Source organism: Chrysochloris asiatica, unplaced genomic scaffold (assembly GCF_000296735.1).
Source record: "Chrysochloris asiatica unplaced genomic scaffold, ChrAsi1.0 scaffold00016, whole genome shotgun sequence".
NCBI lineage: Eukaryota > Metazoa > Chordata > Mammalia > Afrosoricida > Chrysochloridae > Chrysochloris > Chrysochloris asiatica.
The window spans coordinates 16,926,764-16,944,299 of NW_006408534.1; the positions used below are offsets into that span (position 1 = coordinate 16,926,764).

Sequence of the window (17,536 nt, forward strand, 5' to 3'; positions counted from 1 at the left end):
TCTCATACTTCGGACATATTGTCAGGAGGGACCAGTCACTGGAGAAGGATATCATGTTTGGTAAGGTGGAGGGCCAGAGAAAAAGAGGAAGACCCCCAACTAGATAGATTGGCCAAAGTGGCAGCATCAATGGACTCAAGCGTAGCAACAGTAGTGAGGTCGGCCCAGGATCGGGCAGTGTTTTGTTCTGCTGTGCATAAGGTCTCTATGGGTCAGTACCTACTCGATAGCAACTAATAAAAACAATAATAAACATGGAATTTTATGCTTCATGTGAGTATTTGCTTTATTAAGAAAAGGGGATTATAACTAATGGCATGAAACCAAAAATGAATAAGCTATTGAATGGAAAACTAACTTGCTCCATAAACTTATCTAAACCATAATAATAAAAGAATAAAGATAATATTTTGAAAATATCAAATACAAAACAATTGCTGTTACATTATGTAAACTACAGTTATTAATGTCTTTGCTCCATAAGCATAATTTTTTTTAAAGTAACATAAAAAAATTATATTAATTTTGTTACAGTTCAACTTCATCAACTGCTTCACTCTCGGGGAACTCACCCAAGACAGGAACCTCAGACTGGGCAGTTCCTCAGCCTTCAAGATTAAAATATCGGCAAAAATTTAACAGTCTTGATAAAAGCATGAGTGGATACCTCTCAGGTAAGTGGTATCTGGTGCTTACGAGTATGAGAGAGAAAAATTTTTAAATGGACTCTAGTCAAGAACCTGTATTTGAATATATATGTTGTAGTAATCAAAAGTTTTTGCATCCAAAAATAATTGGCAGCATTTGATAATTACAAATTTGTAATTGGGTAAGAGTTCAAAGATGAATACTACCTGAAGTTCTTAGGAAACCTCTCCATTGTAAAAAATAAGTCCTTAGCCTTCAAGCTTTGCAGTGAACCAAGAATCCTCCAGTGACAGGAGAGTGAGCAACTTAGCCTCTGTTCACTGTCCCTTCTCAGGAAAGAGGTTGGACCTTTTCTGAGATTTGCCTTGCCAAAATCTCTAGTTAGCACTGTTTACCTTTAACTGTTTCAGTCCAAATGTCACCATCAGACTTGATGTTAGTTCCGTATAGTAGCTTTGAGTCCAGGCTAGAATACTATCCAAACTATTAATTGTGTGAGGACTGCAAAGGAGATATAAATGAAGGATAATTGGCAAGTAGAGTTCCAGCCTTTTAATTTTTCTCTTCTCTCTTCACTCAGCAGTGAAATATGTAGGGCAGAGTGAAATAAGTGTTTAAAAAATAATGGAACTTTAATACACTAGGGAAAATAGAATGGGAAATGAGAATACTGAAGAGATCAGATAAAATCATGGACGAGAACTTTTAAGCTTCATCATGAAAGAGGTAACTTTTAACACATAGACATTGGGGCTGAGCGCTTTAGAGGACAGAGAAGGTACCCTAGAGCAGAGAGTGCTGGCCTGTTTGGACACTTATCAGTCTGTGAAAAGAGTATGGGGCCCTTAGTTATGAAGTGGGAAGGAGGAGAATAAGACTTTTGGAATTGATTGGACAAATAAAATTATACAGGTTTTCTCTTAAGGACACATGATTATCTGGTGAAAAGTGTTTGCTTTTCTTTAAAGCAAGGTAAGTATGCACACACCATTCTGAATGGTGATTGCCTCTTGTGAGGAAGGCACCAGGATAAAGTCACAGAGCACAGACAAAGCTTGAGTAAGCATCTAGTTAAGTTTGAGTGTAGGTTCATAGATGACAATTTTATTATTATACTTTAATTCACTGGTAGTGTAGTGGATTACGAGTTGGGCTGCTAAACGCAAGGTCAGTAGTTCAAATGTACTTATTGCTCCACGGAAGCAAGATGAGGCTTTCTGCTCCTGTAAAGATTTCCAACCTCAGAAACTCTTTACATTGTCGGTGTGAGTTGAAACTGACTCCATGGCACATGAGAAAAACATCATCTTTCTTATACATTATATATACATGTTCTTTTGTAGATATCAAATATTACACAATTAAAATTTTCTGTAACATTTTAATCAAATCATTTGATTGAAGCAAGGTATATTTTTAAGTCATACTTAGAAAAATTTTAACATCTCTGAAACAGATGTGCATTATAATCAGAAGTGACTTTTAGCATTGTAGCGTAGTTGTTTTTTTGGCAATGTTTTATACTTTCTTAATGTAACAAAAGATGAGTGTGCCCTAATTGATGGCATCTTAGCATCTGTGAAATATGGTATTTAAAGGTCAGAATTACCACTACTTGGAAAAATGAACTTCTTTGGGTCTCACATTTTGCATGAAAGAAGTTTCTTTCTCAAATTACTTAAAGAAATGTTCATGACACAATCAATCAAAGTAGTCAAAAATAGAAACAACCTAAATATCCATCAATGTTGTTGTTAAATACTGTCCAGTCGATTCCAACTCAGAGTTTCTGAGAATGTATAGAGTTTCTGAGGCTGTAAATCTTTGCTGGAGCTGAAAGCCTCATCTTTCTCCCGTGGAGTGGCTGGTGGACTTGAAGTGCCGACCTTGTGGTTCACAGTTCATTGCTTATCGTACAGCGCCACTGTGCTCCCCATCCATCAGTAGAAGGATGGTTATATAAATTGTGGTACATTTATATAAGAACATGGATGAATCTCACAGATGTATTAAATGAAAAAAGGCAGGCATAAAATAAAACGTACTATTTAATCCATTTTTGTGAAACTGATAAAGAGAAAACTTGATAGTGATGGAAACCAGTTTATTAGTTGCACTGCTAACAAGAACCTTCTGGTATGATGGAAGTATTCTGTATCTCTCTGTGGGTGGTGGTAAGGATTAGCACATTTTATGTGTATATAGTCCTGGCATGGTAATGTAGGATAAGTTCTGGACTGCTGACCATGAGTTCTGTAATTCAAACCCACCAGCTGCTCCTTCGAAGCCATATATAGTATATAAAAAGGTAGTTTTGTGTTAGAATATACCAGGGTTACAGGAACCCTAACCCTTTACCATCAAGTTGATTCTATCTCATGGAGAGCAATCCCATGTGTTATGGAGTAGAACTGCTTTATAGTGTTTTCTTGGCTGTAATATTTGTGGAAGCAGATCACCAGTCTTTCTTCCATGGCACCACTGGGTGGCTTTGAACTGCCAGACTTTAGGTTAGTTGCTAAGTACAGACTTCTTGTGCTATCCTGGGACCTTAATGGTGACACTAACAATGAAGAAATGATCTTTGTATGTGCCATGTTATATGAAGGTGGTGGTTGTGCTGTTTTTGGAGAATGTTATTTTTTTCTAAGAACTACAAGACTAAAGCTGTATATCCACAGATTAAGAGCAGGTTTTCTTTGAATAGAGTAGTTACTTTCAGTGTTCTGGATCTGAGTATGAGTCCCAGACATGTGCAGATATATGTTTATGCTTTGTTCAATGAATCTAGTAGTTGGTGGTCTAATATTCTTCTTTTTGTTTCTCATTTTCTCTCGAAATCTTTAATCATTGACTTATTTAGATTAACTCATTATTTCAAATATTTGTTGAGCCCAAATGTTTTCTGTGCACTCTGTTAGGCACTGGGATACAAAGGTCGGGTGGGACGTGTTCTATACTTTGTGGAGTTCATATTATAGCTTGCAAAATCACAGTAATCGATTAATGCTTTAAAAGAGCTATAATTAATATAGATGAGGAAGTGACTAACTGAGGACGAAAGAGAGGTTTCCCAGAGGAGATGACATTTGAGCTGGATCTTAGAGAATAAATAAACTACCAGGCAAAAAATAGAGGAACTGTCATTCCATGCAAAGGAAACAGGATATCCAAAGGATTGCTAGACCAAGAGTATAGCATGTTCAAGTGAGCTTTTCTTACTAGAGTGCTTTGCTGGCTCTCTGGTAGCCCTTTGTATTATTCAGACTTTGCTTGCACACATTTAAAACCCTCTAGCTATGTAGACTCTTAACCTACATTCCATCTCTTCTTTCTCCTGTTTGCTCTGTGTGCTGAATACTAAAGGTTCTATTTTCAGTCATCTGGTTCAAGACCAAATCCAATGCTGTTGAGTTGATTTCCACTCAGAGTGACCGTATTTGACACAGTAGAATTGCCCATAGGGCTTCTAAGGCTGTAAATCTTTACAGAAGCAGACTGTCCCATTTTATTCTTATGAAGCAGCTGGTAGGTTCAGACCTTTTGCTTAGTAGCTAAGCACTTACCCACTGCACCACCTCCTCAGGTCTCACTTCTTATGAGAAATCTACTGAGGATTAGTTAGTAGAGTGAGTTTATAAGCTCTTTCCAGTTTTTTTAGTATAATTTCTGTTAGATGGCCAGATAAGAAAATAAAATGAATAAAGACTAACAGTTACATAATGTACACATTCAATTATATGTTGCAGTACATGATATTTTGTTTGTTTTATATATTACATATAGCTTTGAAAATCAAGTCCTCAAGCTCAAATGAAACATTGGGTTTTGCTGCATTCCTATTAGCTCATTAGTAGGAGCTGTTGGTGGGGAAGAGCTGGCAGAATCACTGTCTTGTATGCAGAGTTGTTGGGATGGGCCATGACTCAGGATGAGCTCAGAGTAGGAGCTTGCTCTTCTCTTACTCATGGCTCAGCCAACTGGGGTGGGAGGTACAATACCTGCTTTACTGGTCAAGTGACATCCCTAAAGAAGCAATATCATCCAGGGGTCATGAAGCCATGGACTAACTCACCAAGAGGAAATACTTGAAGCAAACAGCAATTTTCTGAAGCCGTGGACCTACTCACCAAGAGGAAATACTTGAAGCAAACAAAAATTTTCTGTTCTAGAATATATTCCTGGGCCTGCTTTGATTGTTACCTGGTAGTAATATTACAGATCAGGAAGCCTCTTACAAAAAGTGGAGAAGTTGATTAGTAACACATAGTAAGTATTCAATAAATATTAAGTTGTGGGAAATATTAAATTTCCCACACTAATACAAGGTGTTGGGGCAATGGTGGCTCCATAAGATAAGCACTGAACTGCGAACTAGGTTGGCTGTTCTAGCCCACAAGCCGCTCCACAGGAGAAGGATGAAGCTTTATTCTTCTGCCAAATATTTAAACCCTCTGATACTGGGTTGCTATGAGTCAAAAACAACTCCATGGCACTTGACAACAACAATACAAGATGATGATAGGGAAAACTGTATGTGTGTGTGTGTGTGTGTTGGGATGGGGAGGGAGAGATGTGTAGGAACTTTGAATTCCTGCTTAGTTTTTTTTATTAAACTAAAGACTGCGCTAAAAAATAAAGAAGTTCCAGGTTAGCAGTACTGTACTTAATTTGTAAGTACTACTTACTGAGTTCTGGTAGTGTAGTGGTTACGAATCAGACTGCTAATCTTACGGTCAGCAGTTTGAAACTACCAGCTGTTCCGCGGGAGAAAAATGAGACTTTCTACTCCCGTAAAGATTTACAGTCTCAGAAACCTATAACAGGGAAACCCTGTACAGGGTCGCTATGAGTCGGAACTGTCTCCACGGCACATAACAACAACAACAACAACTTACTGTTAAAGAAAGCAGATGAATTTAATTTTCTTCATGCTTTTCTCATTCCATCAGGTTTTCAAGCTAGAAATGCCCTTCTTCAGTCAAATCTTTCTCAAACTCAGCTAGCTACTATTTGGTGAGTTTTTCATTTAATTATAATTTTTAACTAATCATCCTCTGTTATAAGAAAAATGTGCTACTGTTGTTTTAGTTGCCATTGAAGTTGATTACGACACATGGCAATATAGTTCCTGTAAAAGTTTGTGACTCTATGATGCTCCATAAAAGCAGCCATTTGAAAGTTAATGTAACCTTGAAAGCAAGTTCCAAATACTATTCTTGAAAATTTGGCATTTAATTATTTTACAAACAAAACTGTTTGCTTTTATATAATGTCTTCTAAAGAGGATCAGAATATCTCATTTTTTAATGTATAGCTAAATATGATTTGATAGGAAAATTTACCATGAAAAAAGATAGTTACCTTCTCAGAAGAGATATTTCCCATTCGCTCTCAAAAGCTTTTTCTTTGGTCTTTGGTATGTACAATTAATGATAAAAATTAGCTCACTTTTCTGTGTATATTTACAGTTCACTAAAATATGTTAACCCAGCTTTAAAAAATTTTTTTCTGAATAAGAATTGTCAGCATTATTCATACTTTAAAAATAAAATAGTGAACTCTTTCTGAAAATATTAAACTACAAATAGTCTTTCTTTCACTTACAAGTTGTGAAATTTAAATTTTCTTCTAGGACTCTGGCTGACATTGATGGTGATGGACAGCTAAAAGCTGAAGAGTTCATCCTTGCAATGCATCTCACTGACATGGCCAAAGCTGGACAGCCACTACCACTGACTTTACCTCCTGAGCTTGTTCCTCCATCTTTCCGGTAAGTGCATCTGGAGGTGAAGAGGTGTGGTTTTGATCATTTGACAAACTTGATTATTACTTTGGAATTTCCTGAGGCCTCAGCTCTAGTTTAGAAGAGAGTTAAATATTTACTCTGCTATTTGATTTTAGTTTAATAAATTACACTGGAAAGGAATTCATGTTAGAAGCAGGTGTGTGTTTATCATTTTATAGTTAAGGAAACTGATTATTAAAGAGATTAAGAGTAATAAGCATATCCAAGAACAATTTGAATCCAGGTCTGTCTAGTTTAAGAACCATATGCTCTTGTACGTTTTAAGTACAAATCATGTGGTTATTGTTAAGTACTGTCAAGTTGGTTCTGACTCATAGTGACCCTATAGAAAGTTTCCAAGGAGCATTTTAACCTCTGACCTTGCTGTTTGCAGTACAGTGCATATCCTACAGTGTCATACCAGAACACCAAAACTACATCCCACGTTTTAAATATCAACTGAAATCCCTGTCAATACCAAATTGCTTGATTCAGATTATGTTGTTGTTGTTATGTGCCATGGACTCAGTTCCGACTCATAGTGACCCTGAATAGGGTTTCTCAGGCTGTAAATCTTTATGGGAGCAGAAAGCCTCATGTTTCTCCTGCAGAACAGCTGATAGTGTTGAACTGCTGACCGTGAGATTAGCAGCCTGATTCGTAACCACTATGCTACCAGAGCACCTTGTCTAGTCTAAACATTTACAGATTGTAGTCTGATTATGGTTTGCTGCTACATTTATTTGTTTCATTTTCCTAGAGGAGGAAAGCAAGTTGATTCCATTAATGGAACTCTGCCTTCATATCAGAAAATGCAAGAAGAAGAACCTCAGAAAAAATTACCAGGTACCATTCAGTGTCTAAATTATATATTTATAGTGAGTTTTCTTACCTTTTTTATCCTTGAAATGTAATGTTCAGATTTTGATACATTGTACCAGATAAACTATTTGGTGGATGAGATATGGATATTGACATCCATAAAATTAAGGGAGGCAAAATTAAGAAGAGCAGTATGAAGGAAGAAGAGATCATGTGTGTGTTTCACATGAGTATAGTCATCCAAGTTAAACTTTCTCTTACTTTAAATGAAATCATTAGAGCAAGCTTTGTGATTACATCTTTAGCATTTCAATAAATGTACATTTAAATATTGCTAAAAAGTTACATCAATATGTTTTAAAGTATTAAAAAATTAATGATTATATTAAATAAAACAAATATGTAGCCATATAATTTCGTTTGTCCTTGAAGAAAATGTAAAAAATAAGTGGAGAAATATTTTTATTGGCAGGAATAGTAAAATTATTTCTCCAGAATAGATTCAAACTTGGATATTTATTTTCTAAAATAATGTTCTTGTTAGAAAGTAGTTATTTTCCTATTTACATTTGAGTTAAGATTAAGAGAAGTATCCAAAAAGTACTAGTACTCAAATCAATACAAGGCAAGAGGATCCTGAGACCAGATTATTAGTTCTCAATGTGAGAAAATGTACACAATTTGTCTTGTTCAGTTACTTTCGAGGACAAGTGGAAAGCCAACTATGAACGAGGAAACATGGAACTGGAAAAGAGACGCCAAGCCTTGATGGAACAGCAGCAGAGGGAGGCAGAACGGAAAGCCCAGAAAGAAAAGGAGGAGTGGGAACGCAAGCAGAGAGAACTCCAAGAACTGGAGTGGAAGAAGCAGCTTGAATTAGAGAAACGCCTAGAGAAACAGAGGGAGTTGGAGAGACAACGGGAGGAAGAAAGGAGAAAAGAAATAGAAAGAAGAGAGGTTACTTTTACATTATTCTATTTTCTAAGAAAATTAGTATGCTTATTAACAGGATTTCACTTGCTTGAAAAATGGCTGTTTTGAATTTTTGTTGTCTTTTCCTCTGCATCATTCCATTTTTTACTTATCCTATATAAATCTAAATCTTTCTACTTTTGTGTGGAGGGAAAGGGTCATTGTTTGTGAGAAGCTTTCAGGTTGGTAGCTGGTAAAGAAAGCATCTTTTCAGGAGATAGCTCAGTCAGAGGAGGACTGATTATGAATTAACTTTTGCATCGAATTATGGTTAAGCCAGAGGAAGGGAGTTAGTCCCCACAGGTTATTAAAGAAAGCACGCTTACGGTATAGGTAAAGAGGCCAAGGAATTGGAGGGGCAAAAAGATGGCAGTGGGAAGACAAAGGTCCTGAGAGAAATCAAGATGGTAGTCTTACACAGATGTTGGGAATAAATAGTGTTGTGTGAGGTCCCTAGGAGGGCAGCTATGTTTCAAAGAACTTGGGGTGGGACACACTAAGTGGATGCACTGAAATAATGTAAGCAAAAGTTTTTTTCTCTTTGATTACTAGGAAAAAAGTTGAATTACTTTTATTAACATTTATATTTGTGATGTTGTCTTTTTGCTTATTGAGAGAAAAGTAATTTCATGAGAGGGTAATTCTATGAAACAATAAAGTTTTGATGGATGAAATTAGTTCTATTGATAAACACCAGTACTAGCATGTGTATCACAGTAGAACTGTCCTCCATAGGGTCTTCTTTGGCTGATTTTTCCAAATTAGATCTCCAGGCCTTTCTTCTCAGGCAGCTATAGGTGAACTTGAACCTCCAGGGGTGGTTAGCCAAGCTGAGTGGATTAGCTGTGTGCATCTCTCAGGGTCTCCATCAATAAACTAGATTTTGTCCAGTCATCCTCCAACACAAAAGCCCGCTAGGTGTTGTAAACTGTCTAGCCTTTATATTTTTTATCCCATACATTTTTGAATGATTTAAGTTTTTTTATTTGAAAGCTAATTTTAGTTATTTTTTAGGCAGCAAAACAAGAACTTGAACGACAACGTCGTTTAGAATGGGAGAGAATTCGTCGACAGGAGCTTCTCAATCAAAGGAACAGAGAACAGGAAGAAATTGTCAGGTTAAACTCTAAAAAGAAGAGTCTTCATCTTGAGTTGGAAGCACTGGTATGGCTAACATTTAAGTGAAATGTATCTGAAGAAGTTAAGAGATTCCTCTTGAAAAAATGTGATTGTTTTAAAAATATCTTAAAAATAAAACTGTGTTGTGTGTGATTCACTAGTCATATTTTCATATATGCTTTTAACAGACTGACCACTATAGTTGGGTAAAAAAGGACAGAGGCTCAAAATGCTGAGAATTTGGTTGTATTTTAGTTCAGATGCTGATTCACGGAGTACTCTTTGGCAAGGCATGTCTCTTATCTGTGTCTCTCTGCTTTCAGTGAAATCAAGGGTTACACTGACTCAGTACTTGCAGTTTCAAGTTGGTCTCTAGAAGATGGTCTTTAGAGGGATAATCAGAAGGGGGTTGAGTAGAAGCCAAGGCAGCAAAGCAGGGCTCTCTTCTCCCCAACTCTTCTACTCCACCCCCATTTTATAGCAAGAAAGCTTCACATTTACCAATTTAGTTTTTATTGGCATTTTATCTAAGGTGTGTGTTTGGGAAGGGGAAAGGGTTTTATTGCTGAAAAGAAAACTGACTTAAAACTGCTGACCTATATTCCTTCCAATTCTTTAAGTCTGTGGTACAAAACTAATAATTTTCTACTGGTGTGGGTGGTAGTTGTGTGTCACCAAGTCTGTTCTGACTCAAAGCAATCCTGTATAGGGTTTACGAAGCTGTAAATCTTCACGGGAGCACAAAGCCTCTATTTTGTCCGGTGGAATGACTGGTAGATTCAAATTGCTGACCCTGCAGTTAGCATCCCTGTTCGTAATCCACTATACTACCATGGATCCTTAATATTGCCTACTAGGCTTACTGATTTTTATACATCAGATGTCAGTCATTAAAAGATTTTGTTTGAAATACAAAGTGAAAAGATACAAAGGATCTGGGTAGGGCATAGCATTCTGCGATCTCCCTAGAATAGCACATGCCTATAGCAAAAAACAACCCCATAATGTAGTCCTAGTATGGCACTGTAGGTTAAGCACTCTGCACAAGATCGGTTTGAACCACAAGTTATACAGTTCAAACTCACCAGCTGCTGCTCAGAAACCCTATACAGGGTTGCTATGAATCGGAACCAATTTGACGGCTCTTAACAACCACAACCCCATAATAAAATCTTCTCCCAAGTAGTTCTTTACAACTGTTGTAGGGTTTTGCAAAAAATGTATATGTAACATATAATACAAATTTAGAGCTTTTTATTTGATTGATGACATGAATTATATAAATAAAAAGTTATAACATCTTTTATCAGAAAGTTGCTATTTTATGTGCTCAAATGCATAGGCAATGATACCACAATCTCCATGGTACATAACAACAACAACAATAGTACTTGAAAACTTTTCATATCTTTTGTATAGTTTTTTGACTGTTTGAACCATTATCATGATTATGTATTTTCCCTTAAAAGTAGAACTTATAATTAGGTTTTTTCCCCCTCAAGAATTAGGGTAATGCTACCAAGCAGTAGCAAAAATTAATGTGCAGAAGTTTGGAAAGATCCCGAACCTAAATTTATAAATGATGAAGATGTTAGCATGAGTTTTAGGATAGATACAGGCATATTCATTTTAGCATGTATTTCTCAAATATGAAACATACTCTTCAGTAAAAATGTCATTGTTAGTTCATTTTCAACCAGCAGTCTCATTTTCCCCACCTTATGTTACCCTACTTATTAACCCCTTGAGAATTTCTACTCTCTGGCTTGCTTTCTACTTCACAGATGAGGTAGGGAAAAAGGATACTCCTTGCTTAAGAAAAGGAGTATTGGTATAGGAGAAGAGAATTGTAAGTATAAAGGTCTTCCTGCACATAGTTTAACTAAAGGTTATTAGATGGCTTTAGATAACATAATTAAGCATAGAAATAAAAGCTAAGAAATAAGATAATGCTCAGTTTCACATGCAAGTAATTTTTCTTTAATCTTTGAGCTTGCCTCTGAGGTTATAAATCAATGCCTTTGCATGCCTTGTAAATACTAAATTCAGAAAAATTTACAGTATATTTGTGCTTTTCTCGTGCTTTGAGAGAATGTGGTTGTGCTTCCTCCTAATAACGCTCTTCAGTTTAACAGGCATAACTAAAACATTCTATTTAGTTTTAGACATTTTTTCTCAGACTGAGTTTGAGTGAGCAACGACATTTTAAAAATGTAATTAAATAAATACTATATTCTTGATAGGAACACTTCTGTTGGCATTTTATGTTACCACATATTTATGTGCTCTTTCTATAGAATGGCAAACATCAACAGATCTCAGGCCGACTTCAAGATGTCCGACTCAGAAAACAAACGCAAAAGACTGAGCTGGCAGTTCTGGATAAGCAGTGTGACCTGGAAATTATGGAAATCAAGCAACTCCAACAAGAACTTCAGGTTAGCCTCTATATGTTAAACTTTGAGTTTTAAGTCTTTAATAAAAATGTGTATAGCACCCTTATACAGAGTTCTGGTGTGGTGCTGTAGAATAAGCACTGGAGTGCTAACCACAAGGTCAGTGGTTCAAACCCACCAGCCGCTCCTTGGAAACCCTATACTGGGTTGTTATTAGTTGAAATTGATTTGACTGTACTCAGCAACATATCCTTATACATTAAAATATGGTCATTGTTAACACATCCACTCTGCAATTATCATCTTGTTATCCAGCATTTCACACTTATGATAATAGTAAAAAGTCTGTTAGCTGACTAATTTTCGTGTTAGTGGTATACATCTTGAAATAACAAACATCAAGGTATGAGGCAAAAGTAACACTGTGATAGTTATGTGTCTTCATGTGTCTACTTGGCTGGATTATGATTCTTCGTAGTTTAGCAGTTATGTAATAATATAATTTGGTAGTTATGATATAGTCATCGTCCATTTTATCATATGTAGTGGCCATCCTCTATTTTTACATAACACCAATTTTTATGTAACAACCTGGTCTTTGGAACCTAACCTTATCAATAAGAGAGGGTGGCATATACTTTTAGGAAATTTTGACTTAGAGTTATTCTTTTCATGATTGTGGTGAGAATATTGACTATATCCCACAGGGACCTGGTAATTCTGTTCTTTACTTGTGAACTAAGGTCTGGTTTAGTGTTACTGTTTGCAGAATAAGGGCTCTGGGAGCATTCTGCATTTGTAGAGTCTATTCTGTTCCCAGATTTTTCTTACTGGATGGATAGGCAGTTAATCAGTCTTTGAACAGCAGATATAAACAAAGACCAAATAACATTTTCTATCTGATTTAAAACCTTCTACCCTAGCTGTCCTTGTATTTTAGATCCTCTTTAGGATACACTGATTGGTCCTGGAGGATCATGACATGATTATATATACCAGTTAGTGCTGGTGCTGCGACCAAAGACACCTTAGCCTGTGCCTGTTGGCATCTATTAGTATGCTGAGAATTGGAAGACTTCGAGATGGGCCCCAGTTACAAAGGCTTTCTTTACCATCTTTTAATTTTAGCTAAATTTTCACAAATGGATTTATGTTTAAATATTGGCATTTTAAGTCATAAAATTAATTGTATACCATTTAATTCTAGTTTGTTTATAAGTTGTAAGCCTTTTACAATTATATATCGCTTCTATGCTAGGTTTTAAGAGTAATTAAGTCGTGTTTGTAAGGTTTTTTAAAAACAATTTTGATAAAGATTACAGAATTTAATCAAGTACTTTTTCTTTTTATAAGGAATATCAAAATAAGCTTATCTATTTGGTACCTGAGAAGCAATTGTTAAATGAAAGAATTAAAAACCTACAACTTGATAACTCTCCTGGTAAGTCTCTTAAGATTTGTTTTGCTCCTCTTATTGTTTTTTGAGTGACTATTAGTCATATATTCTTTACTTTAAAAAGCGGCACTATGGACACCAGAGACAGAGATGGGGACATGGAGAGAGGGAGCAGCAAGTATTCTAGATTCATGGAAAGGGAGGGACTGAGCGAGAGCTGGTGGTCAGGAGGCAGGCTTGCAGAATATGCCCTTTGGTGGTTTAAATTATATATACCTGAGTGTTTAAAAAAGAGCTAAAATGAATATAGAGAAATACTGTTAATGGATGGGATTATAAGCACTGTAATGAAATAAGGTGTATGATTTGTTGAATGTAAAACTGATGATCTGCCCTATAAACTTTCACTCAAATCACAATAAAAACTTTAAAAAAAAAGTGGCATTATTTTGTTTAAAAAGAATATGAAGTATATTATCAGATGCTGTAGAATTTATAGATCTTTTTTTAGCATAATGACATAAGTAATAATTGTGGTATGCTTATTTTGATAATACTTTTATTGATATAATTCACTGGCAAACAAAATATCAGATTTTAGTTGAACAAGATATAAATTTGAACTCTACCATAGACTACATGAGCATTTTGGTAAAACTCCAAATTGATGGTAAAGAACTGTTTGGGAGGAGACCTTACCATGGAACCAAGCCTGTGGAGTGCTAGGGTGAGCTTGTACAACTGTGTGCCTATGCCTAGTGGCATATCCTTCCCAGATCCTTTATATTACCTAATTCTATGGTTCATTAAAAAAAAATGTACCAACTTGACCCTCTGACACCTGTGAGACAAATCTTTACAAGATAATTTATATTTGCAAATTGTGTAATAATTAGTACTATAACATATTTCTTGACTCAAGTTCCAAACAGAAAGATGAAAAAAATTGGAAGAAAAAAAAAAAATCTCTGCATTGCATAGCATGTCAGTGAAGATGTAGCAAAAGAAACATTTTTTTTAAGTGTTTTATTGTGAATTATATGATAGTTTACCTGGGAGAACATCAGTTTTACATTCATTCTATCGTACATCGTATCATTGCCATGGTTACAATCCCCTCCATGCATCATCAACTAACCAAAGCCAGTCCCCTACACTATACCACCCCCGGCCCCCGCCCCCTCAGTCTTCAGCACACAGTCGCTCTCCCTGTCTGGATCTGAAGTCCCCAGCTGCTCCATCACTCCACGTCATTGTCTCTGCCTCCATCTCAGGCATCACTGCTTCTCTGGGTAGGTTCCCGCTCTCGGCTCTTTTCCGTTGATTGTCCTAGGGACCTCGGCTCCTAGACTAAAAAGTTATTCCCTCCCCTCCTTGTTATAAAATGTCCACCCCTACACCTCCAACCCTCACAATCAGTTTTGATAACAATTATTCACTATTGTATCACAAGAGACCCAACTGCATTTCATTTCATCAGCTCCGCCTAGGCAGACTGGATACTGCTCACTGGAGATTCTGCCTTCCTCGAGGCCCCCTGGCTCTAGTCTAAGTTCCTTCTTGAAAGCTTGTAAGCCAGTCACTTCTTGCGTTTGTACCCCACCGCCCTTCCCATTTTGGGTAGCCAATGCCCAAGTTGCCCATCCCTGTCTACTCTGTGTGTGGAGGGGGTAGGAATGATTCATGTAAGAATTTGTTCCCTCTAAAAAAAACAGTTTTTAAAAATGTTTAAAAAGTGAACCTGCAAACATGTTTGTTGTTGTTAGGTGCCATCTAGTGGGTTTGGACTCATAGTGACCCTGCGCACAACAGAATGAAACACTGTCTGGTGCGGTGCCATCTTCATAATTGTTACACTTAAGCCAATTGTTGCTGCCACTGTGCTTTATCCGTGACCCTTCACTTTACCAAGCATAGATAGTGTCCTTCTCCAGGGACTGGTACTCTTTTGATAATATATCTGAAGTTTCAGAGAGAAGTCTGCCCATCCTGGATTCTAAGGAGCATTCTGGCTCTCCTTCTTCCAAAACAGGTTTGTTTATTCTTCTAGCAGTCTGTGATCCTTTTTAATATTCTCTGCCAACACCATAACTCAAATGCATCAATTATCCTACAGTCTTTCTTATTCCTTGTCAAACTTTCAAATGCATATGAGGCTATTAAAAGTACCATGGATTGGGTCAGATGAACTTTAGTCCTCAAACTGACATCTTTGCTCTTTAACACTTTAAAGAGGTCTTGTGCATCAGCTTTCTCTAATGCAATACGTTGTCTGATTTCTTGGTTCCTATTCCCATAAGTGTTGATAGGATGAAAGCAAAATGAAGTCTTGGACAACTTCAATCTTTTGATTGAATAAATATTATGTTAATTATTGGCTCAGTTGTGAGGATTTTTGTTCCTTTACATTGAGGTGCAACCCATACTGAAGACTTTGTTTGATACTCATCAGTAAGTATTTTAAGTCCTCTTCACTTTCAGCAAGCAAGGTTGTATCATCTGCATATCGCAAGATGTTAATGAGTCTTCTTTCAATCTTGATGCCACATTTTTCTTCATGTAATCCAGCTTCTTGGATTATTTGTTCAGAATACCGATTGAGTAAGTATGGTGAAAGAATATAACCCTAGTACACACCTTTCCTTATTTCAAACCATTCAGTATCCTCTTGTTCTATTTGAACAGTTGCCTCTTGGTCTCTGCATAGGTTTCTCATGAGCACAGTCAAGTGTTCTGCAATACCCATTCTCCGCAGTGTTATCAATAGTTTGTCATGATCCACAAAGTCATAAGACTTTGCTCAGTCAGAAAAGCATAGATAAACATCTTTCTGGTATTCTCTGCTTTCAGCCAAGATCCATCTTATGTCAGCAGTTATATCCCTCATTCCATGTCCTCATCTAAATCTACTTGAACCTCTAGCAGTTCCTTGTCAATGTACTGTTGCAACTGTTTTTTAATTATCTTAAACAAAATTTTACTTGCATGTAATATTAATGCTATTATTCAATGATTTCCGCATTCCGTTGGATCACCTCTTTTTAGAATGGGCACTAAGAAGGCTCTTTTCCAATCAGTTGACCAGGTATCTGTTGTCCAAGTTTCTTGGCATAGATGTGTGAGTTCCTCCAGTGCTCATCAGTTTGTTGAAAGATTTCAATTTACAGAGTCTTGTTCTTTTACATTGCCTTCAGTGCACCTTGTATTTTTTCCTCAAATACGATTTGCTCTAGATCATAGGCTACCTATTAAAATGACTGAACATAGATCACATGAATTTTGATACAGTGACTGAATTCCATCTTCTTTTGATGCTTTCTGCATCATTCAATATTTTTCCCATAGATCCTTCAGTGTTTCAAATCGAGGCTTGAAATTTTTTTCAGTTCTCTCAGTTTGAGAAATGCTAAGTATATTCTTTCCTTTTGGTTTTCTAACGCCAGGTTTTTGTACAACTCTAGCATCCCTATCCTGGAAAGCAAGTTTCAGGTTTTCTTCTGATATCCAATTTTTGTCTTTTATTCCTTTCTTGTCTTAATGAACTTTTGCTTTCTCTATATGATATTCTTTATGTTATTCCACAGTTCTTCTGGTCTTCGGTCATCAGTGTCTAATGCATCAAATCTTTTCTTGAGACAATCTCTAAATTCAGGTGAGATTTGTCAAGGTTATATTTTTGGAGCTTCTGGTTTGGTGGCAGCAGAGATAGCCAGGTAGGAAAGGCTCCATGGGGAGGGATTGAAAACCCAGAGAAACTACACTCACAGAGAAGCTACCAGAGCTCTGGATCTACCATAAGATCCAGGATGTCAGTTTCCCACATGCACAAGTGAAAAAATCACGTTATAAAGGAAAACACTGCGAGTTAGGAATCGCTCAATTAGGAACTCCCTCTGTAGCCACCCTGCCCGGGTGGAGTTCAGAAGGCAGGGCTACAGCCAGACCAGCACTAAAAGCTGTGCAGTGACATTTGCAAAAGGAGGTGTGGGGGGGTGTTCTACACAGTTTTCCTCCTCTTCCCTGTTGTGCCTTCTTTGCCCAGCCCAGACGCCTTCAGGCAGGTCGGTGCACACCCCCCACCCCCAACACACACAAAGTCCAGCTCTGACCCCACAGTTTTCCCATGGCACAGAGAGAAAGAGCTTGGCAGCTGCTTATTACATCAGCCTTGGGGTCACAGGCCTATCTATTTAGCAAGAAAAAAAAGCAAGCCCATCTTGCCTGACAGACAAAACCGCAACATAAAGGACGCCAATTATCTCGAGAATTATGCTGTGCACACACAGATACCTAACTGACCTTCACAGATAAAAATAGTAGACAGTCTTTCTCCCATTAATTTGTCAGTATCCAGTTGTGCACCTCCATGGTGGTAACTAGAGGAGGAGCCTGAGC

General features: G+C 37.0%; 1 protein-coding gene across 1 annotated transcript in view; it reads left to right on the forward strand.

Moving 5' to 3' along the window:
* Positions 1 to 17,536, forward strand: part of ITSN2 (intersectin 2) — a 171,018-nt gene that overhangs the window by 34,226 nt on the left and 119,256 nt on the right. Inside the window, exons 7-14 of the mRNA XM_006835299.1 lie at positions 535 to 674; positions 5,601 to 5,664; positions 6,284 to 6,421; positions 7,197 to 7,282; positions 7,953 to 8,215; positions 9,245 to 9,394; positions 11,647 to 11,787; positions 13,099 to 13,186. Coding sequence (XP_006835362.1) covers positions 535 to 674; positions 5,601 to 5,664; positions 6,284 to 6,421; positions 7,197 to 7,282; positions 7,953 to 8,215; positions 9,245 to 9,394; positions 11,647 to 11,787; positions 13,099 to 13,186 — 1,070 coding nt within the window. The remainder of the gene's footprint in view (positions 1 to 534; positions 675 to 5,600; positions 5,665 to 6,283; positions 6,422 to 7,196; positions 7,283 to 7,952; positions 8,216 to 9,244; positions 9,395 to 11,646; positions 11,788 to 13,098; positions 13,187 to 17,536) is intronic.